Source organism: Microtus ochrogaster, chromosome 6 (genome assembly GCF_000317375.1).
Source record: "Microtus ochrogaster isolate Prairie Vole_2 chromosome 6, MicOch1.0, whole genome shotgun sequence".
NCBI classification, from domain to species: domain Eukaryota; kingdom Metazoa; phylum Chordata; class Mammalia; order Rodentia; family Cricetidae; genus Microtus; species Microtus ochrogaster.
The window spans coordinates 57,873,073-57,897,044 of NC_022013.1; the positions used below are offsets into that span (position 1 = coordinate 57,873,073).

Below are 23,972 nucleotides of genomic sequence, written 5' to 3' on the forward strand. Positions count from 1 at the left end.
CTGTGAGTTCAAGACTAGTCTGGTCTACAAGAACTAGTTTCAGGATAGGCTCCAAAGCTACAGAAAAACCCAGTCTCGAAAAACCAACACAGGGTTTCTTCTCTGTGTAACTCTGGCTGTCCCAGAACTCAGAGAGATCCACCTGACTCTGCCTTCTCAGTGCTGGGATTAAAGGTGTGTACTGCCACCTCCCAGCTAGAATAATTCTCAAGGATTAATTTTAGAAATATTTTTATTAAAATGTATTTAAGTCAAAAACAGTACAATAAATGTTTTCACAGGTGAATTAACTTCCAATTTTATCAGAATAGTCCATACTGAAGAATCTGTGCCTCAACTATATTGCTTGCTTTTAAGGAAAAAATTAAAAAGTTCTTGTTAGTTTCAATAATATACAATGTCAGAATAGAGGCTCAAATGTGGCATTCTGAATCAAATCATCTATCCTTTACTATAAATAAATATATTGGATTAACCAAAAAGAATGTAGTTATACATATTTCAGGAAAGCAAGTATGGGAATGTTGGTGACCCTAAATGTTCAAATTCAACGGTCACTAATTTCAACAGCCTAAAGGTACAAAGGGGTAACAAACAATTTTGGTTTATACTTTTTCTGATTACAGTAAACATGAGCATTTTTCCACGTATTTAACAGTGAACCATTTTATTTTTCAAGTTCTCTGCTCACCATTTTTTTATTTTCCTACAAAGTCTTATCATACTATGTCTTTAACTGTATTCTTTAGGATTATTTGGCAGCTAGAAAATTCCATGTAGTCACAACGCTATATATTCAAAACCACCACTACATGGTGCACAAATAAGAATCACATTTACAACTAGGTTAGCATTTTTCTTTGTGAATCTATGGTTTTAAAGCCTAAAATAAAGAGACCTTCCAACAGAGTAGTCTAGTTCTTGGTGTAATAAAAGAAGTTTAGCCTAAAAGAAGAAGTAATCAGCGGATGGGAGGCAGCGATCTAGTTACTGTTCAGCATGCTAACCCCTGGTAACATACCAATGAACTACTCATTTAAAAAAAATAAATAAAGAGTGTGGGAACAATTAGCAAAGACCAGAAAGACTTCTTTGTACAAATACCTACCTGAACCTGAACTTATATACTTCAAAAGGGAAAACTTTTCACTTTGGCATGTATATTTAAAACTGAATATATACATTATGTACAAAATAAAACAAGACTCATCAATGAGAATCTTAGTATTACCAATTTAGAAGGAGCTAAATACTTTTTAAAATTTCTTCAGAAAGAAAATTTATACTAGAGTAAGTACAGAATTGGAATCCAATACAACAAAAGCATTGAATTGGGTTCAATTCTCATTCTAGGTTCTCCAAGAAATAATTTAATGACCAAATTTATTAGTTCATGAGTCTTAACAATGATGCTAAGACCTAATGCAACAATCTTTAAGTAAAGTATAAAAAAAATTGTATTAGTAAAAACTATATATTTTAAGTTATTATGTAGCACATGATAAGCTCCATTCAAGAATAGCCTATAATTTTAAGCATTTTTATTTGAAAACTAAAATAATCATCTAAAGCAAAATTACTAATAAGACTTCTGTTAACTATTAGCACTTAGTTATCTACTGTTTATATCTCTATTACTATTATCTTATGCCTTATCAACAAAACAAATATATATAAAAGAAGATAAATTATTTTTTAATTTTATGACCTCTTTTTCTTTGGGGGAGGGAAGACAGGGCTTCAAACTGGCTTTGAACTCAGAGATCCACCTGCCTCTGCCTCCTAGGTGCCGGGATTAAAAGTGTGCATCATCATACCTGACTATAAATTTTATTATTTAAAAAAATTAATTAAAAAAAACTTTAAAATTAGTCAGGCAATGGTGGTGCATGCCATTAATCCCAGCACTCGGGAGGCAGAGGCAGATGAATCTCTGTGAGTTCAAGGCCAATCTGGTCTACAAAGGGAGTTCCAGGACAGAGTGGTGGTTACACACAGAAATCCTGTCTCAAAACAGAAACAAAAAAACAAACCCCACTTTAAAATATAAAAAACATCACACAAGAAAATTAATCCAGACCCAAACAATTAATATAAAAAAACCCGTGTGAGCAACTATTCTTTAAATAATTAAAGCAACTTTTTTGTTTTGGTTTGGTTTTTCAAGACAGTTTCTCTGTAGCTTTGGGGGCTGTCCTGGAACTAGCTCTTGTAGACTAGGCTGGCCTAGAACTCACAGAGATCCACCTGTGAGTGCTGGGATTCTCTGCCACTGCCCGGCTTTAAACAAAGCAACTTTTAAGCCTAGTGTACAATTTAAAAACAACTACATTTAAGAACAGTTGACACTGAGTTGAAAGAGCAAAGGCACCCTAACATAGTCCAGTTTTCTTGTTTCAACTATGTAAATTAGTTAAAATATTGTGAGCATTTTTCATGCTGACACTTACTTACCCTAACAAACCAAACAAATATTTCAAACTAAAATGCTGAATGGATGACAAAAAAGATCAGAAAACAAAAATTATAGGTTCAATTTAAATTAATTTTTCCTCGCTTGCTTTGGCAGCACATATACTAAAACTGGAACAATACAGAGAAGATTAGCATGGCCCTTGTGCAAGGATGACATGCAAATTCATGAAGCGTTCCATATTTTTTTATTCAAACAATTAAAATGAGAAGGAATAATAAAATTTTTTCTTTTATGGATAAGTAAAATTCCACATCTATATATAGCCCACATCTTTATTCATCTGTTCTTGGAGATCTAGGCTAGGTCTATTTCTTGGCTATCAACAGTGCAGCAGTAAAAAGACACGCAAGTATTTCTGTGGTTGACTGAGAGTTTTAACTCTCAGTGTTGAGAACACTGGGAAAGATGTTCCATTAAAACAAAGAATAGAAGAAAATACCATGATGAAGCCTATACTTTGAATGTAAATTTAATAATTGATGTGGGAATGATTTCTTATTAATAAAGAAACTGCCTAGGCCCATTTCATAGGCCAACCCTTAGGTAGGCGGAGAAAACAGAACAGGATGCTGGGAGAAAGAAGCTGAGTCAGAGAGTCGCCATGGTTCCCGCACTCCAAGCAGATGCAGGTTAAGATCATTCCTGGTAAGCCAGCTTGTGGCCTACACAGAATAATAGAAATGGGTTAGATCAATATGTAAGAGCTAGCCAATAAGAGGCTGAAACTAATGGGTCAGGCAGTGTTTAAAAGAATACAGTTTCCGTGTAATTATTTCGGGGCATAAGCTAAGCTAGCCATGCGGGCGGCCGGGTGCTGGGGACGCAGGGGGACGCAGCCCCGCCGCTCGTATTTCAACAAATAATTATTCTAAAAATTGGATGTAAAACTGTGGAGTGAATAAAAATTACTGGTTTTAAATGTATAATACTGTCCTACTTCCAAACCAAACTATAGGCAATACACAAACTGCAGTGATTTTCCGCTTCTAGAAAGCGGAACACATCTGAGTTTTGAACCTAACCTGTGTTTAAAATTGGCTGGCTTTCCTATTTGCTATCTTTTTCAGAACCCATGAATCCCTTAGTGAGTCTAGTATAATTAAACGGACTGACAGTCTTCGGTTACTGAGACTAGCATTAGAGTCTAAACTTTTGCGGCAAATGTTGCAGTCCTTTCAGTTAAGTACACAATAGAAAAAAGTTTTATCTTATAAAATCAAGTTATACAACAGTTATCTTTTCTCCTCTCTTTAAAACCATAGGTCAATTATCTTACTGGTCTTGTACCCATTAGACTATCATCATCTATTGAGGAATTGTGCTCAGAATAAAGATTAAAAACTGTCCATAATCCTACAGTGAGTAGGGACATTGCTCCATAAAGGGCACGTGACTAGGGAATTTCCCCTATTACCTTCTAGAAACCCTGAGATAGTCTAGCATAAGCAAATGTTTGCTTACAAATACTTTACAAATCCTCCTAATTCTGATTTCGGAAATGGAGAAAATAAAAATTCCAGTTACAAATTAACAGCTTAAATGCAGAGGGAAGGAAAAGAAAAAGATTAGGCAAAATGTAACAAGAAAAACAGTTACAATTTACTAGCAAAATCAAAACCAAGAAAGGCTCAAATATAGATAAACTAGTTTAGTGAGTCCAGGAGCATGCTGGCTAATATAATATCAACTTGACACAAGCTACAGCTATCTGAGAGGGAACTTCAATTAAGAAAGTTGCCTCCATAAGATCTGGCTGTAGGGCATTTTCTTAATTAGTGACTGATGGGGGGAGGCCCAATCCACTGTGACAGTCCTGGGCTATATAAGAAATCAGGCCTAGGAAGCCAGTAAGCAGCATCCCTCCATGGCCTCTGCAGCAGCTCCTACCTCCAGGTTCCTGCTGTGACTTCCCTCAGTGATGCACCTGTAAGTGTAAGCTGAAATAAACCTTTCCTCCCCAATTTGCTTTGGTGTTTCATCACAGCAATAACCCTAATTAGCACAGAAAATGATGTTCAGAGCTAAACCTTAATAGCCACTGTGACTAATCAGACTTTCGGAGCATAATCTTTATTTGTTATAGAAAGAAACAACCTACCGTTATATTTTCTAGATCAAGATGCTTATTGTGCACAGTTTCACAGAGTCTTCGGATTTTTTCTTTGATCTTGTTCATGTCTTTTTCATTCAGTAGCTTAGCTGAAGAAGCATCTTGTTCCAGTTCCAAGAGTCGAATCATGAGATCTAGGCTGGCCCTATCAAGATCCATGTTCAAACGATCTCTACTCAATATGTACATGAGAGCAGCTGTACAGAGGGACAAATTCTTCAAAAGATCCCAAAAGAGAAATAATCATGAAAGCAATTACTAACAATTTTAGAAACCAAGGATATTACTAACATTTATAAGTTAAAATGTCTAAAATTCCTACTCTTTGATTCAGTGTTCTTCCAAACTATCCTAGGAAAATAAATCTATTTGATAAATAGAACCCTGATTAAAAACTGTTTTCTCCAGCCGGGCAGTGGTGTTGGCAGATGCCTTTAATCCTAGCACTCAGGAAGCAGAGGCACGTGGATCTCTGGGAGTTCAAGGCCAGCCTGGTCTACAGATTGAATTCTAGGACAGTTAGGACTGGAACATAGAGAAACCCTGTCTCAACCCCTCCCCCAAAAAAGTGTGGGGGGGATGGTGTTTTATTTTTCTCTCTCCATCATCCTTCTCTAATGAATGTTCAACTAGAATATAAAGTCAACTACCCATTTCTTTGAGGAGCTTATAGAACATTTTTATGTATTATACAACATATAAATAATTCCTTTTACAATATACCTTTAATGTTCTTTGCAACATAAAGACATGCCAATTTTTGGATCAAATATAGTAACAAATGTGTTTATAATTCATATCAAAACAAATTTTTCCCTCTGTAGAATACAGCCAACTGAGCTTACAACAACATACAGGGGACTGAAATAAATTTAATTAGGGGGGGCTGAAGAGATGACTCAACAGTTAAGGGCAAGCACTAACTGTTCTCCCAAGGTACCTGAGCTCTATTCCCAGCACACATACGGTAGTGGTAGCTCATCTACTATGGTATGTAACTTTAGTTCTAGGGAATCCAATGCTATCTTCTGGCCTCTGCAAGCACCAGGCATACACATACAAGCAAGGAAATAATTTTTTAAAGGAAACAAATGTAACTGGACTAATTTCTTTCCTAAATATTTTATTCCAGTAACTTATTTTTTTAGATACAGTCATTATATAGCTCTAATTGGTCTGGAACTCACTATAGACACTGGAGACCCACTTGCCTTTGCCGCCTGAGTACTTGGTTTATGCAGTGCTAGGGGTCAAACAAAGGGCCTCAGGTTTCCTAAGCAAGCAACTGAGCTACATACCTAGCACCTAGTAACTGTTTCTAATAAAGCATCAACAAAATGTGTTCTTCAAATATTCAAGGTGGTATGTTTTAGATCAACATTAATAGAGTCAGTCTTTGGTAGACAAATGCCCTAAGAATACATGGATAGAAACCAAATTCAGGTCCTTTACCGCTGAACCACCTCTTCAGGTCCCTTGATTAAATGTTTACAAAGCATTTTTTGAAATTTGGATGCCAGAGTAAAGACCTGAGGGACTCATGAAGAAAAGAATGTCTTATGGCTATGCCTAACTGGATAATAAAGCAAACTATGCATTTCTTGTCTTTCTGTCCTCATTATTCTGTGTCCAGTACAACATGGGTACAGAGGAATATTCACACACTTTAATTAATTATATTACTTTTGGTTTTAGAAAAACCACTATTAATTTTGTGTCACTCAATTTGTATTTCTAAAGTAATTTTCTTTCATACAAGGCTACCTGTTAAGTTTGGTAATGACGATTTTGATGACACTGGAACTAACTTTGGTTAGGTAACCTTTATTATTTATTCCCTTTCACAACACAGCTATTCTCCAGATCCAACAATAAGCCAAATATTTTTAAAATCATGGCCATATTTCAAAACCCCTTTTCATACCATTAATATCAAACAGTATTAAAAGATTCTTCTGAATAGAGGAAATAGGTTTTATAGCATAAAATATACAGCATAGTATGTTAACAGATGAGTGAGATTTTAATAATATAAACCATTATATTACAAATATGACAAAAACTTTTTTAAGAAAAATATCTCCAGAAAATGTGATTTATGAAGCAAAAACATATGGCTATCATCTCTACTTATCAAGCAAATAAATTCAATTTTTAATTCACTTATATGGATATCCAGTGAAGGTATTTTCTGATATATTGAAAGACTATAATTTTTTACTAATATCTCTCAACCTCAAATACTTAAAAAATACCTGATGGTGCTGGGAATCATCCAAGGTTTTAAAGACCATCGCAACCATCCCATGTGCTCTCAGGTGCATTCGGAAACTGGGCATGGCACATTTAGTAGCTAAGCTAATAACACTAGAAGGAAACAGACTATGTTAGAACAGCTAAAAATTGCTAGGACATTAGCTGTAGTTTGCATAATTCCAAACAAGCAAATGAGAAGGAAGCAGGTTTAAAGTACAGACAACACAAAATATAAAAAAACATGAAAAACCAAAATTTTAAAATATGTTCCAAGGTTTAGAGTGTAATAGAGCATACTACCTTTATAAAAAATAAACAGCATGATATCTGTAGTGTATTCCTCAAGTCACTACAACCATTAAAATTGTAAAATTCTAGTTATCTTTAATAATACCACTGTTATATGAAAACTAGAAGTGGTTACATTTGATTAGATATATTCCAACTGACTATAGAAATTCAAATCAAGTCAAGGTGTACAATCTATTATCATACATAAAAGATGACCCAAATCCCTGCTCAAATCAATCTATCACTTGAAGTCTGAAACTCTGAGATAATTTAAAAAAACAAAACCTCAGATTTCTTAGTATACTTTTATTCTTTTAGCATCTGGAAACTGAAGCCTATACTATATTTAAAAAGGGAACATTTAACACATCACTGATTATCAACACACAATTTTTTAAATGCCTAGCTTTACTAACAAATCTAAAGCCACATAGGTGAAAAAAATTAATGACATGGCATACACAACATTATAATGTAAAATTAAGATCTTACCTAAGGCAACGTGTGTTTAGAGGCTGAGTACTCTTTAAGCCACTTAACAAGTATTCAATGTCATCAGTGAACTCTTGATTTTCACCAAATTCCACCACATCATTGAAGTGCTTCACGTGCTGAACAACAGTATATAACTGCCAAGAAAAAAATAAGTCCACCTCTTTTTTAACTATAAACTAGAATATTTAAATCTATAGGCTTACTGTACTTAATTTTTAAAAAAAAGCCTATACAATCATTCATTTGATGTCCACAAAAATGTTTTTAAATCATCAGTACTAGTAGGTCAAGGTACGTTTGTGGTTCAAAACTCTGACTATCAGTGTAGTGATATTTGTTTAAGACAAAAGGCTATATGTTACACATAGAAATCTATCCACGTGCAGTAAAACTGTATACGGCCGCTTACTTCTTTGTCTTCTTTTCTGCATTTCAGTGCAGTAACTATATCTTGGTAGGGCTGAGTAGGTATTGTCACAGTTTTTATCACTTTGAGTGGTGGTGCAGGAGCCTTAAAAACTCCATCATCTTTTTGATTTGGTTCCTTTGAAGACAGCCTCACCTATTGATAAAGGTATTAAATTAGTTGTTCTAAGCAAGTATTTTAAAAGGTAACATCTTGTCTATGTGACAAATTTAGCTTTTAAAAAGTAAATGAAATTTTTTTTCTTTTTCTTTTCCAAAGGGAGAAGAGGGAGGCTGCTGAAAGGCCCTAAAAGGTAATTTAAATTCCATGCAATACTAAGACCTAAATTCTTCACACACAAAAGAACCACTTGAGAAATACTTCTAGCTTTTTTAAACTTCGCATTTCACATCATCTGTTGCTTCCAGGACTGTTAAAAAAATAAAGAACCACAATTGCATGCATAAGTAGCATTGATAAGCAGTTAGACAGAGCTTCAGAAAAACTATGGCAAAAGAATCATAAAAGCAAAGGAAACTAAAAGCAATATAAATCCAAAATACTGTTTGATGGTGACATCATAATCAATTTAAGGAAAAGAAGTATTTCTGTTCTTGGAACTGAGAATGAATGTTTGTGTATGCATAAGGGCCTTATTTAAAACTCTATCCCCAAATTTCTGTTATGTTGTAATTCATTCCTTTGATAACTCCAGATGATGAAGGCTTCACTATTAAGCTAAGAGTTTTAATGTATAATACTACAAATCCCTTTATTGAAAATATATTTTTTTCAAGGAGTGAGGGGTCCTCACTATGTATATGTAGACCTTCAATTTGAGATCTGAGCCTCCTGGTTGCCTTTTGGGTATGTCACTATACCTACGCAATAATATTTTACAAAAATTTTGATTTGGAAAGTATTAATGCAATGTAATATCATCTCTACGAAAAGCAAATTAAGAAATGAAAGTCACTCAAAGATATAGAAAGATTCAGGTAAAACACATAAAGATAAAATAATTATTAAAAAAAGAGGCACCAAACTTTCTTTTAAAAATCCACTTTTTGTAGCTTTTGGGAAAGGAGTTAGACTGGGTCTTGCTATGTAGCTCTCATTGGCAATGAACTGCTGATGATTCTCCTACCTTCTTTCAACTGCTGGGATTACAGGTCTGGACTATAATGCCTAGCTTTAAGTTCTGAGGATCAAGAGGCTGGGGACAATGCTCATTTGGTAAAGTGCTTACCATGCAAGCATAAAGACCTGAGTTTGGATCCTTGGTCCATATGCATAAAAATAAATAAATAAATAACTAATACAGCAGCAAAGCAGAAACACCACCGCAGCAGTTTAGGGTGAAGATCAGTGGATCCTTGAAGCTCACTAGTCTAGCGGTACTAGTCAAATTCAATGAGACCCTTTCTCAAAAAATTAGGGAGAGGGCCAGTGAGATTACTTAGCAGGTTAAAGGTATTTAACAAGCAAGTCTGACAACCTGAGCTTAATTCCCAGAATCCACATGACAGAGGACTCTTACAAGTTGTACACACACCTGTACACACATCCACACAAATAAATGCATAATACCACACACACAAAAGATCAATACTAATACTTTATATAAGGAATAATTTTTCTTAAACCCTAAAAACTATAAATTCTATGAAACATCAGTCATGATTAAATGCTTTGCTTTAGTTTTTTCTTGTTGTTTTGTTTCTGAAATAGGGTCTCAGTATGAAGCCTAGCTTGGCCCTGAACTCTTCCTACAAAGTTTTAATTTGTAAGGCTTTCCAATTATAACCTTGAAAGAACAAAAATTAAGATAGTAACTATCTAGATTAACTTATAAATTGTTTTAAGAGAGAAAAATAAAAAGCTTTACTTACTGTGACACTCTGAGGTTTTACTACCGGTGGTCCAGGCAGTTCTTCTGAGTCTGGATGATTCCAATGCCTGGCATTATATACAGCTTTTGTAGGTGACTAGTGAAATGAGAAAAAGATCAACTGCTTCCATCTCACTTTGTATCCCTTACAAAAAGGTGTCAATTTATACAGAATAACTGAAATGCATAAACAAACATCTTAGACCAAAAAAGATGTTTTTGTCAGTCTATGTCAGACATAATCACTTTGGTATTTAGCATAGAATTGGCAATTGCTCTTCTGTGCAACCAATCAACCATAAGAAGAAAGCATGTGAAACTCTAACAAGCACATAGAGTATACAGTGGTTGTCTAAGAAGAATATAAAGCACAGAGAGCTAGTTTGTGCTTCATCTACTCTGTGCACATGGATCAGGTCATTGTGTGAGTTCATTAGAAATAATAAGAAATGAATTATCACTTAATGCAAATCGACTTCCTAAAAGTAATAGGAATAGGAAATATTGGCAACGTACTCTATTAGGGATGAAGAAATAGCTCACAAGTTCTAGCAGTGCCAGAATGACAGCTGGAGTTAAGTCTACGGAACCCACATAAAAAGCTGCATGTGGGAAGCATGCATCTGGAGTCCTAGCACTTTTATGATGAGACAGAATTGCCCAGAAGCTTTGGAATCAGCTAGCCTAGAGCATGTGGCATTGCAGTAGCAGGAAGAAGACCTGTTTCAACAAGGTAGAAGGCAAGAACCAACTCATAAAAGTTGTCCCCATGACATCCACAAATGCACCTTGGTATGTATGTGCCTACACTTACACACATTAACACACAGAAAAGATAGATAAATGAATGTTTTTTAAAGTAAATGTTTTGAAAGTCTAGTATTTAATATATTTAACTCAGGAGAAGCCCAAGGACAATGGCACTGGGTTTTGATCCTACTGCATGTACTGGCTTTGTGGGAGCCTAACCAGTCTGGATGCTCACCTTCCTAGATCTGGATGGAGGGGAGAGGACCTTGGACTTCCCACAGGGCAGGGACCCCTGACAGCTCTTTGGACTGGACGGGGAGGCGGAGAGAAGTGGGGAGAGGGGGAGAGGAGTTGGGGGAGGGAATTTTTTTCAATAAAAAAAATAAAAAAGAAAAAAATTATATATATTTAACTCAATGATAATTAGCAAAACTTTATTCCTCATACTAGTCATTCTTGCTTCCTAATTTTCTAACAATAGACATTGAGCAGTTTGTGACAGGCAGAAAGAAGTTCCATACTCATTTCAGTAAAACCACTAGAGCCAAATGTACACCATAACATTGAAAACGAATCAGATTTTATAAAGGGAACTGTGTACTGCCTCAAAGATACAATAGAGTCTAAAGAAGTTCAGGGAATTAACAATTGTGAATTCTGTAGCAAAAATATACAAAATATTGAATGTTTCATAAAGATATGAACTGTCCTGAATAACGAAACCAGTAAATTCAAACCCATAAGATTAAATCTGTATTCGTACAGAAGGAACAAAACCTTTACTTTCAATGGAAAAACTGATTAAACAAAGAATGACAAGACAGAACATACCATTTTACATTCAATCTGACACCAATTTTTGTCATTTCAAACCTCAAATTTCTGATCTGACTAGTGATTTTGTTTATGACTGCAATCTATGTTTTAGTGTAATACACACAAAATTTGTATTTGTACAAAAACCTACTTCAAGAATGGCCAAATATTCCTGTTCCCTTTACTCTTATGAACTAGATTTTCATAAAGTAATGATTCATAATGATATCTAAAGAAGTTATGAACTCATGCAATGACTTGATCAGGTTTTCTGGGTCACATGTGCAAAAAGTGGATTTAATATCAATTCTAAAAACTAGTCCTCTGTTCATGTTCATCTTAGACAACCACTGTACAATCTGTGTACCTGTTAATTATTAAATAGTAGATTTGAGCAACCTCTAAAGTACCTCAAGTACACTCAAGACCTAAGCTATGATTACAGGCTTTGGTGTAAGCCTGTGTCTTGGGTTGGAAGGGTGGCTGGCAGAGCACCTGCCCAGCATGCACAAGGCCCCTTGTTCCATATCTAGCATTGTAATAAAGTTAAAAACCTAGAAAAGTGTTTCAAAACACAAACATTCTACTGATTTTGATTTGTTTTTAAATTCTTTATGAGTATTGGTGTTTTGCCTGCTTATAGTATCACAATTATGAGTTACAGAGAGTTGTGAGCTGCCTTCTGGGTGCTGGGAATTGAACCCGGGTTTTTTGAGGAGCAATTAGTGTTCTTAACCACTAAGCCATCGTTCCAGGCCTGAATTCTATTTCTTTTAAAAATGCACTGACTCTAGCTAATAATCTTAGGGGTAAGAAAAGGGCTAATTCTCCACAGAACAAAACAGGGTAATACAAGGTTCTTAACTAAAACACTGTAAGAGCAGGCAAAACACTAATTACTATGTTAAGTACTAAATATTATCGATAGATATTTAATGTTGGCCTATACTAGCACCTTCAAATAAACAAACAAACAAATAGAAGAAGGGAGGGAAGGGGGAGAGTAGTTTATCAACTATACAGGGACTCAATCAACAAAAGGAAGCTGGCATTGAAACATTCTATAATAAGTTTGGAGGAACCAGACAGTGGTAGTAGCACACACCTTTAATTCCAGCACTAGAGGCAGGCAGATCGCTGAGTTTGAGACCAGCCTGGTCTATAGAATCAGTTCCAGAGCAGCCAAAGTTGTTATACAGAGAAACCCTGTCTTGAGAAACCAGATTATTTATATATAGATAAATGTGATTGCTGCTATTATCAACTTGGAAAGATCTATAATCAGCAGGGAAACAAGCCTCTACGCATGCCTATCTATGGGGGATTATCCAATTAGAGGTGAATTATGAGCAGCACAATTCCAAGGGTCGAGGATTGCATAAAAAGGAGAGGGTGAGTTGAGCACTGGCACCTAATCATCTCTGTTTCCTGAATGGGTATGCAGTGTGGCCAGCTGCCTGCTGCTAGGACTTCCCCATCATGATGGATTGATTGATTATACCTTCAAAGTTGCTTCTTGTTGGGGATTTTCTCACAATAAGAAAAGTCACTCATACACTATATTTAGGATGCAATTTGATGAGTCTATAATTTTAAAGATTTTGATGTTTACCACTTTAATGTAAAGTAGTATAAAGAAAAATCTTATCAGAACTTTCCCCTGACATTTACAAATCTTACAGTTATAAGGCTGTGCAATTTTTAGATTTATGTGTATTAATGTTTTGTCTAGTGCCCAAGGAGGGCAGAAGAGGGCAACACATGTCCTGAAATTGGATGGCTGTGAGCCACCATGAAACTACTAAGCCATCATCTCTCTGAAGAGTTACAGGGCTTATTACAGGGGAAGACAGCTACTAAAATTACATCTACTTAAATAACATATAGGTGATAGGGAAGGAGAAAGAACACTAAATTGATCCTGAGCTCAAAAGGGCATTCTAAAAATGATACAAGAAAAGCTGGGTGATAGTGGCACACGCCTTTAAACCCAGCACTCGGGAGGCAGAGGCAGATGGATCTCTGTGAGTTCGAGGCCAGCCTGGGCTACAAGAGCTAGTTCCAGGACAGGATCCAAAAGCTACAGAGAAACCCTGTCTCAAAAACAGGAAGGAAAAAAAAAAAAGATGAAAGAATTCTACTTGCTCAAATGTGAATGGTGTATATAAACAACATATCATCTGATGTCACATTCTAATTTTACATAATAAAAGTGACTTGCAGGCCGGGCGGTGGTGGCGCACACCTTTAATCCCAGCACTCAGGAGGCAGAGGCAGGCGGATCTCTGTGAGTTCAAGACCACCCTGGTCTACAGAGCTAGTTCCAGGACAGGCTCCAAAGCCACAGAGAAACCCTGTCTCAAAAAACCAAAAAAAAAAAAGTGACTTACAGAATAACTAAAAATGGGTTTTAAAAAGAACAGCTACAGAGCAATCAGCTTTTCATGAAAAATAAAAATCACGAATATCACGTAAAAATATAACTAAATCTTAATTAATTAGATCATTCATACTGTACAACCAGGGTTATTGTTAATCTCTTTTCTTTTTTTCAAATTCTAAAAGCGGATACACAGCACATTTATCAAATTTATTTTTTTTAATTACTGTTTTTATTAAGCTATATTTTTCCTTTACTGCCTTCTCTCATGATCCCCATGCTCCAAATTTACTCAGGAGATCTTGCTTTTTTCTACTTCCCATGTAGATTAGATCCATGTATGTCTCTTTTAGGGTCCTCTTTGTTATGTAAATTCTCTGGGATTGTGAATTGTAGGCTGGGTTTTTCTTGCTTTATGTCTAAAAGCCACTTATGAGTGAGAACACATTATTAGATTTCATAACTTTACTCTTTGTCAGACAATTTATGGCTTCTGTTTGCTCTACAATCTAAAGAAAAGAAAACTTAGAACAAATAGCAAAGAGTTTTCATGAATATGCTAACGTTCTAAAGATTTGGAACCAGGTAGTCATGTTTCAGACAGTCATCTTACAACATTCTATATTCGTTCTTATTTAGTTCTCCAGGAGTATATGTAACAAGTTTTACATGTAATAATTAACTACACTTAAGGAAAAACTAACCCATTTATTATACATTAATAACAGTTTCAATGAAAACATAAATAAAACTTTTTATGATGACAATGTCAAGAGTGTGATTTAACACATGGTTTCACTGAGTTACAATTATAAATTATAAGAAAGTAAAGTTGAGGGGTTGGAGAGATGCCTCAGCAGTTAAGAGAATTGGCTGTTCTTCCAAAGGACCTGAGTTTAATTCCCAACACCCACATGGCAGCTCACAACTGTCTGTTATTCCAGTTCCAAGGGATCCAACACACAATTACACACATGAAGGCAAAACATCAATGCACATAAAATCAAATCGTTTACAAAAGAAGAAAGTAGAGTTCCTTCCTGAAGAGCAAAGAATAAGAGTATTTTGCTATTTTCTATTGAGTTGACTTCTAAAAGTGTTGGGGGGGGTCACCGTTTTTATAGCATGACTTTTATTTTTTTATTTTATTTTATTTTTTTTGGTTTTTCGAAACAGGGTTTCTCTGTGGCTTTGGAGCCTGTCCTGGAACTAGCTCTGTAGACCAGGCTGGTCTCGAACTCACAGAGATCCGCCTGCCTCTGCCTCCCGAGTGCTAGGATGACTTTTATTTTAACAAGACTAAATTCATGAGTTCTAAATAATTCTATAGTAAAGACAAAAGCAGAAGCCATACTTCACCCAGACTTATCTACCAAGATTTTATGAACACAGCAATATATTCCCACCAGTAATTCAATCAGCATAAGTCCATTTAATAAATGTTCAAAGTGCTGAAATATATAACTGTGTCTGTCTGGGTATGATGCCTTAGTAGCAAAGAAAAAAGAAAGAAAAAAAAGAAGAAAAACAAAGCCAACACATTAGGGGATGTCTACATAAACAGAAACTAGGGAAACAAAGAAAATCTTGTGGGGGGGGGCGGGCTGAAGAGATGGCTCAAGGGTAAATAAAGATCTTACTGGCTTCTCTTCCTAAAAACCCAGGTTTGATTCCTAGCACCCACACAACAGATCCCAGCAGTCTGCCAACTCCAATTGTAGGAGATCAAGGCCCTCTTCTAGCCTCAATAGGAACCAAGCTTGCACACAGTGCACAGAATTAGAATTACATACAGGCAAAACAACCATACACATAAAATACAAATTTCAAAAAATGTTTTAAAAGTAGTTTAAATATAAATGCTTGGCATATGAAAGAATGCAACTAAAGTAAAAAAGCAATCTGAAGCCAAGTTCTTACATTATTGTTATTTGGAAGAATTAGCAAATGCTAAATGATTTCCAAAAGAGTTTACTAAGCAAAATAAGCAAAGTACAAAAGAATCTCTCTTATAACCCAGGCATGGTGACACCCACCCTTTACCTAGCACTCTGAGGCCGAGGCTGGCAGATCTCCAATGTGGGATGCTGTGAATATGTCTTATTACCATTGGTAAATAAAGAAGCTGATTTGGCTAATAGCCAGGCAGGAAATCCAAGAAAAAAAAATAAAGGGAGAAAGAAAGCAGAGTTAGGGAAATGCCAGCAGTTGCTGGGGAAGCAAGATGTGAGTGAGGTAACAAGCCATGACTCTTGCAGTAAAATATGGAATAGAAATAAGTTTTTTAAATATTTATTAATTATGCATACAATATTCTGTCTGTATGTTTGCAGGCCAGAAGAGGGCACCAGACCTCATTACAGATGGTTGTGAGCCACCATGTGGTTGCCGGGAATTGAACTCAGGACCTTTGGAAGAGCAGGCAATGCTCTTAGCCACTGAGCCATCTCTCCAGCCCCAGAAATAAGTTTAATTTAAGTTGTAAGAGCTAGTTAATAATAAGCATGAGCTAGTAGGCCAAACAGTTTGTAATAAATATTAAGCCTTGGAGCAGTTATTCAGGAACTAGCAGGCAAGAGAGGAGAAACCTTCAGTTAAGTTACAAATGGCACCCAATGCAGGGCTCTCAAATTTCCATAGGGCCAGAGAAAGTTTAAAAACAAAAAGTTCTGAATGCACAGAAATGGACCTTCACTGAGCTTCCTAGTCTCACAGTCTCATGTCAGCAACAGTACAGAGATGCATCTCCCAACGGCTGACTGCAAGATGGAGCTGGATGCCAGCCACCATGAGCTAAACAGTGTGACAGGTTTCCACAGTCTCACACAGGCCTCTGGTTAGAGAGAGGCACACTGTGTGGCAGATTTAGCTGCTGCTACCAGGGATGCTACACAGAGAAACCGATATCGAAAAACAAAACAAAAATACTTCTCCACAGACAGCAGGAAGCAGTTTGGAGAAAACAATGTCCACATTCCCAAGAGTTTTAGATGCTTTTTGGTAGGTTATGAATGTTTATTATATTTAGGGTAATATAGGATAAAAAGACAACTATTAATCGCAGATATTTAGCTTTGATACAGATTTTGGTGTAGTGATACAAAATTTAAGGTTAATTTTGTTACACTATATATTTTTCTATTCTTTTCTTTCTCTCTCTCTTTTATTTTTTTTTATTTTTTTATTTTTCGAGACAGGGTTTCCCTGTGTAACAGTCCTAGCTGTCCTGGAACTCTTATAGACAGGCTGGCCTTGAACTCACAGGGATTCACCTGCGTCTGCCTCCCGTGCTGGGATCAAAGGAGTGTGCCGCCACCACCACCCGGCATTTTTCTATTCTTGTTTAAAGGATTTTTGTATACTGATACAAATTTAAGGTCAATTTTATGATGCTACATGTATATTTCTAGTCTTGCTTAAGGTATAATGTTTATACAGCTCATTTAAAAATATAATGTATTGTTAAGAAATACAAATTAATAGTCATCTATAATAGTCAAACTTATAGTCATGTTAGTTTTCTAGATATGCAGGCATATTTCAGATGGATAGGTCATCTTCAAACACTTCAAAGACCTACAGAATATGGCATCTAAAATGTTTTAAGAACTTAGACTTTTCTCAACAGTGAGACACTTCTGCTTCTGGAAGCACTAATTATTTCAAAAGGCCGATGGGCACTGAAGAAGCTCCTTATGAAGTTTGCTTTCAATGTGGGAAGGCTAGTCATTTGGGTAAGAAACTGTTCTGCCTGGACTGCTTGACTGCATGCTGTATGAAATGGACATGCATGACCCACAAAACAGTCCTTCGGGGTTCCTGCTTCATGAGTCTGCCAGACATTCAGCAGGATACAGAGGAAAGTGACAGACAAATTTTGCCAAAATAAACAGGCTAGTCCTTCAAATTTTCTGCTTCACTGAGAAATCTGCCAGATACTCTAGGCCTGTAGGCTGAATATGGATGCCCCAAGATTACAGAAGAATTTTGGGTGACTGTCCAGGCAGCCAGATGTCTCTGTCATTTCTAGTTTTGAAAGTAACTTACAAAATACTTCCTATTTACTTAGGTAATATTATATCCTTCTGGGATCTTTGATGGAGTTGAAGATTAGTTATGATTATAGTTTCCCTTAGTTATAATAAAAGATAAATTAGATATAAAACTTTAGACTCACAAAGATAGGATAGATGAGACTATTTTAATTTTGCCAAATACAAACAGACAAAACATTATAACTGCGATTCTTGCTTGATACCTGTTTTGTTATATGTAATTTTACTATATTCAAGTTAAAACATTTCTTTTTAATTAGACAGAAAAGGGGAGATGATGTGGGATACCTCTCTGTATTCTGTGAATGTTTTATCATTGTTGGTTAATAAAGAATCTTCTTTGGCCTGTGGCAAGGTAGAATATAGCTAGGCAGGAAACCCAAGCAGAGACAGAGGGAGAAAGAAGGCAGAGTCAGAGAGATGCCAGCAGCTGCCAGGGAAACAAGATGTAAGATAACAAGCCATGAGCCTTGTGGTAAAATATAGAATAAAAATAGGTTAATTTAAGTTATAAGGGTTAGTTAATAATAAGCCGGAGGTAATAAGTCAAATAGTTTGTAATTAATATTAAACCTCTGATTATTCAAGAACTGACAGGTGGGAGAGAAACCTCTACTTAGAGATCTCTATAAGCTCAAAACCAGTATGGTCTAGATACCAAACTCTGGGGTAATCAAGGCTACCTAGGTAAGACCCTGTCTCAAAAACAAACCACCACCAATAAAAAGCCCATATAAGTAGGGTGTGGTAGCATGAGCCTATAAATGTGAGCTCTTGGGAGATTGAGGTAGGAGGATTTAGGGGATATATAAAGTTTCAGTTCAGCCTAGGACACAATCAGTAAGACCCTTTCTTAAAACAAATACAAACAAAAAACAAAACAAAAAAACTAAAACAAAAACTAACTTTTACTTTTTAGTAAAAAGTTAGTAAGAAAGCATATGATTGTTTTTATAAAAAGGAAAACAGAAAATAAAGCAGGGTCCCTACAAGTGCTGAGGAGGGTAGAACAAATCTCTAATGAAGTGACATGTTATAGAAGAATATTGTTTTAAGGTGTGTTGCTTTTGTTTATTCTCCATTTGTTTGACTCTTGTGAAGCTGTGATTCTTTGCCTGTCTAAAATACCTGACGGTCTAACAAAGAGCTGAACCACCAAGAGCAAAGCAAGAGAAAGGACAGGCGGGGCTGGCAGGCAGAGGGTTTAAACAGGAGAAATCTGAATGAAGAAAGGAAGGAGTAAGATAGAACAAGGAAGGGAGGAAGCAGGGGCCAGCCACCCACTGAGTAAGAGTGAAAGTAAGAATTACAAAAGAGAAAGGTAAAAGCCCAGAGGCAAAAGGTAGATAAGATAATTTAAGATAAGAAAAGCTGGCTAGAAAAGAGCCAAGCTAAGGGCCGGCATTTATAAGAAAGAATAAGCCTCAGTGTGTGATTTATTCGGGAGCTCAGCAGCAGGCCCCCCAAAAAAGCCAAAAGAATGAAACAACCAACTACAGTGACTCTTAACTAAACATATATTTATATATTTATTTTACTTTTGGAAAAATGTTAATGTTCTACATACCATTCAATAAGAATGGAAAGTGTGTAAAAGACTAAAATTTAAAGAAAACCAGAACCAAGAAACCTACTCATATTTCAAATAAATGAGGAAAGAAAGATAGACCAACTGACCAAGAGGCAAGTAGACAGAACTAACCTCAAGTAATATGTGAAAATGGCAAGGACTTTACACCTTTGATCTTAGTGGGCAAGGTAAACAAATTCTGAACAACTTGTGTCTGTAAGCCTGCAGAGAACACAAACCAATGTTTCTTTTTTTTTTTTTTTTTTTGGCTTTTTGAGACGGGGTTTCTCTGTGGCTTTGGAGCCTGTCCTGGAACTAGCTCTGTAGACCAGGCTGGTCTCAAACTCACAGAGATCCTCCTGCCTCTGCCTCCCTGGGATTAAATCTGCTGGGATTAAAGGCGTGCGCCACCAACGCCCGGCCCAAAGTTACTTTTTGAGACAGGATCTTTGACTGAACCTGGAGCTCACCAATTGACTAGACTGGATGGTAAATGAATTCCTGGGATCCACCCAACTCCTAACTCCACAATGCTAGGGTTATAGGCACTACCATGAAATGTTTGTTTTTTCTTTTTTTGTTTTTTTAACATGGGTCCTGGGAATCTAAAACCCCATTCTTATAGTTACCCAGAATGCATTTACCCACTGAGCCATCACCTCAATCCCAAACCCTGAGTATCTTAATGGCTTTACTGCAGTAAAATAAGCAAATAGCTTTTTTAGAACTGTTGTTACAAGTTGCTTATGCCAGATGATTTATTTTACAAGGTGCTAATGCTTGCTGACAACAAAAGGCATGAAAAAATCATGGGGATGGGTTGATACTGAAGATATCTGTGTGAACTCAAGACATGTATGAATCTACATGAGTGTCTATATGTTATTGTATGTAAGCGTGTTTCCTACCTATGTCAAAAGAGCCAAAAATTAATGAGAGCATACCTAGTGCACAAAATTTAGTCTCTGGGGGTCTCTTGAACTAATTTCCAGTACCAAACCTTAGCAGATAGTACAAGATGAAACTGTATTATTCAGAAAGTGAGAAATTTCTCCAGAAAGACAGAAACATGTCACAGGGACCAAACAACCAGCACCTGGTACCCTAGAAGCCATAAGAGGGTCGTGGAACTGGAGTCACAGGTAGCTGTGAGCTTCCATGTGGGTGTTGCAAAAGAAAACCAGGTCTTTTGAAAGAGCAGCCAGTGTTCTTCACTGCTGAGCCATCACTCTGGAGAGGCCTCATTTTTTTTTTTTTTAATTTTAAAAGAACTTGAACTAGGGCTGGAGAGATGCCCTAACAGTTGAAGTCACTGGCTGCAATTTCAAAAGACTTGTATTCCATTCCTAGCATCCACGTGGTGGCTCATAACCATCTACTATAACTCCAATTCCAGAGGCTCTAGCATTCTCTTTGGCTTCTGTAGGTATCAGGCATATACAAAATGCCTTTATATGCATGTAGGCAAAACACTCATATACACTTTTCTAAAACGGCACCCAAAGGAAGGAAAACTAAGAGTAGCAGTACTTTAGTAGCATTTAAAATAAAACGTTAAAGAAAAACGGGGTTATATAGAAAAAATTTTTCTTCATTATTTACATATTTTTATTTCATTTATATATTTTACTTCATTATTTACATAGATCAACAACTAAGAATGATTAGTTTGATATTCAAATGGTATTTCTATAAGAGAAAGATAATGATAAAACTATTTAAAATTCCAGTCTGGAAAAAACATTCCAGGAAACTTTAAAAGACATCCTTTTTATTTCTTCTGGCATCCCTGATCAGCTAGCACTGAGATCATACATTGAATAAAGAAACAAGGAAGAAAAGCCAAAAGAACTGACCTTCTTCCATGCTCAGAGTCAACCAGAACCCACTTGACTCTTATTAAACTACTCTGGACTGTCAAGCTACCAATTATAAATAGATGGCCATGACTTTTAATTTTTTTATTTTTTTGAGACGGGTTTCTCTGTGTAGTTCTGGCAGTCCTGGAACTCATTCTATGGACTGGCCAGTCTTGAATTCATAACTCTGCCTCCTGGGTGCAGGGATTAAAGGCATGTGCCTCCATACCTGGATGGCCTGTAACTTTATACTCTGCAAGCATTTCCCACCATCACACCAGTTCCAGTCTATCTTTAATTCAAGCTTCATATGCATTAATATCTCAGGTTTCTAATTTTTAGAAATCACCACCACCTACGTGTCTGAACCCTAAAATGGTAGGTAAATCCCAAATACAGGACAAAAGCAACACTCAGTAAATACACTGGACCAAAAAAAAAAAGGAAGGAAGGAAGGAAGGGGAAAAAAAAGCAGTTTTGGGAAAGTGAGTTCTAACTGCTAAAACCAGCACTGTGTGAAGAAACATTTGTTCTTGGGTGGGACGTGGGAGGAGTTGTCCTTTAAAATCTCTTCAGTTAACAATATTCTGTTTTTAAATTGAAAACTTATATAAATTAATTTCAGCAAACAAAAAAGAATCTATAAAACATAAAGCTATATACAACTCTAAAATTGCAGGCTCATACAATTGCAATTTTCTAATACAAATTAGTATGTACTCATGATTTATAACGAGAAGTAAATTTAAATCCAATTGCCCAGAAGCTTACTATCTAGTGTCATATTGAATGACAGAAGGAAAGAAAAATTTAAGTCCAAAATGTTCCTTAGAAAGTCAGACCAAAGATGGGGCCAGATGGGCCTGGTATTAAACTACAGAGAAACACTGAAAAGTAATGGTAGAAATATTTGAAAATTGAAACAACTAATCTTATATTAGTTTTAAAAATGCAGAAGCAGTTTTAATTATAAACAAGATGACCTCAACATCCCAGGAAAAATGCAACTTTCCAAGCACAAGGTGATTTCTAGCTAATTATAAAAACACTGCCCTAAAAGCGGACAGGAGTAAGGAAGAGTTGAATTTAAGTGGGCAGAGCAAGCAGAAGAAATGATCTCTGTGACAGCTGCAAGTAAGGGAGTTAGGGAAATGGTAGCCAGAAATCAGAAACTGGTTAACATTTCATGAACAAAAAGGACCAGAATTTCCAATGATCACCAATAAGACCTAACCAAGGTTAAATACAGTTATGTTCAAATTCAATTTCTAAAGCCCCTTTATTTTTCTAACTACAAATGACTGTTTTCTTTTTTGGCTTATTTTTTAACATGTGTATGAATGTTTTGCATCCATGTATGTATATATATCACATACATGTATGGAGCCTGCAGAGGTCAAAAGTTTCAGATGCTGAACTAATGGTATGAACTATCATGTGGGTGCTGGAGATCAAACGTGGATCCTCTGGAAGAGCAAGAATGCTCTTAACCACCAAGTCAATTCTCAAGTCCAGCAAATGACTTTTTAAAGCCATTACTTCAACCAGTTTTTTAACCAGTTTTCTTTACCCTTCTTGTTTTTCTGTAGCATGTAACCTCCCAAGCAACCCTCAATCCTAATATAACAAGTCCTTCCTACACTCCTGGTAAGGCAAAAACTGCAATAATGATGAACATAATAAAATTAATGTGGAGCTGGAGAAGATGGGTCAACAGTTGAGAGCGATTGTAGAGGACCTAGGTTTGGTTCCCAGCAACCACCACATGGTGGTTCATAGTCATCTATAACTTCAATACCAAGGAATCTGACAAACTCCTCTGACCTTAGAGAACCAGGCATACACATCGGTGCACATACATGCAATGCACACATACTTAAACACAAAATAGTAAGTATCTAAAAATGGTTCATTTTGTAAAGAAAGTTATTGTTTCTAATATGAGAAGGTGGAGAAAAGGAAAATCTTGGCTAGCTTATGTCTGTATCACTAATGTGAGGTGACTTGTGTGTACTGTTGACATTAGGACTGAATATATGGTTAAGCATACTAACAATCAGATCTCTCACTGTAAACAAAGAGAAGTAAAATACATAAGCATGAAGGGCAGAATAAACCTATAAACCTGGTGTTGGACCAGAAGTGAAAGTACCAGCATGAACTCTAGGTTCTACAAAACTAGGTATGCAATCATATGTAAAAATACAGCATGAGGGGTAGAGATACGTAAGTCAGAAGTAAAGATGGATTGTCTGGGATGTGCAAGGCCCTAAATATGAGGCATTATGTTTAAGACCATAGTCTTTTACAACAAAAAGTGTACGTTTTTTACATGTTTCATAGCTCTGTGTACTTAACAGGGTTTCAAAGCAATGAGAACACAGTATCTTCTCTGGCATTCCTACCAAAAACATGGCAACTAAAATGAATCAGAGGAAGCACTAGACAATGCAAGTTGAAGCCATTCTACAACTGCTGAGAACATTTCCCACATCCACTCACACCCCCTTCTCTCTATAGTATCTGAAAGATAATCTACATAAAATTTACTTGAAAAATTTAGTTTTCTATTAATCCTAATTCCTCATACAAAAGGAGGAAGTATTTCTTTTCTTTT

General features: G+C 36.1%; 1 protein-coding gene and 1 non-coding gene across 6 annotated transcripts in view; one reads left to right on the plus strand and one right to left on the minus strand.

Annotated features, from left to right (window-relative positions):
• Wapl (WAPL cohesin release factor) overlaps positions 1–23,972 on the minus strand; it is a 69,475-nt gene that overhangs the window by 15,859 nt on the left and 29,644 nt on the right. For 3 of the 5 annotated variants that reach the window (XM_013346848.2, XM_026779667.1, XM_013346847.2), the window contains 5 exons: positions 9,927–10,022; positions 8,038–8,190; positions 7,626–7,762; positions 6,842–6,953; positions 4,575–4,802 (listed from right to left, as the gene is read on the minus strand). In XM_013346848.2, the coding sequence (XP_013202302.1) occupies positions 4,575–4,802; positions 6,842–6,953; positions 7,626–7,762; positions 8,038–8,190; positions 9,927–10,022 (726 nt within the window). The remainder of the gene's footprint in view (positions 1–4,574; positions 4,803–6,841; positions 6,954–7,625; positions 7,763–8,037; positions 8,191–9,926; positions 10,023–23,972) is intronic. The other 2 variants (XM_013346851.2, XM_013346849.2) reach the window with 1 other exon arrangement.
• Positions 2,558–2,660, plus strand: LOC113456242. The gene has a single exon (XR_003377093.1). It is a non-coding gene; the product is annotated as a U6 spliceosomal RNA (small nuclear RNA).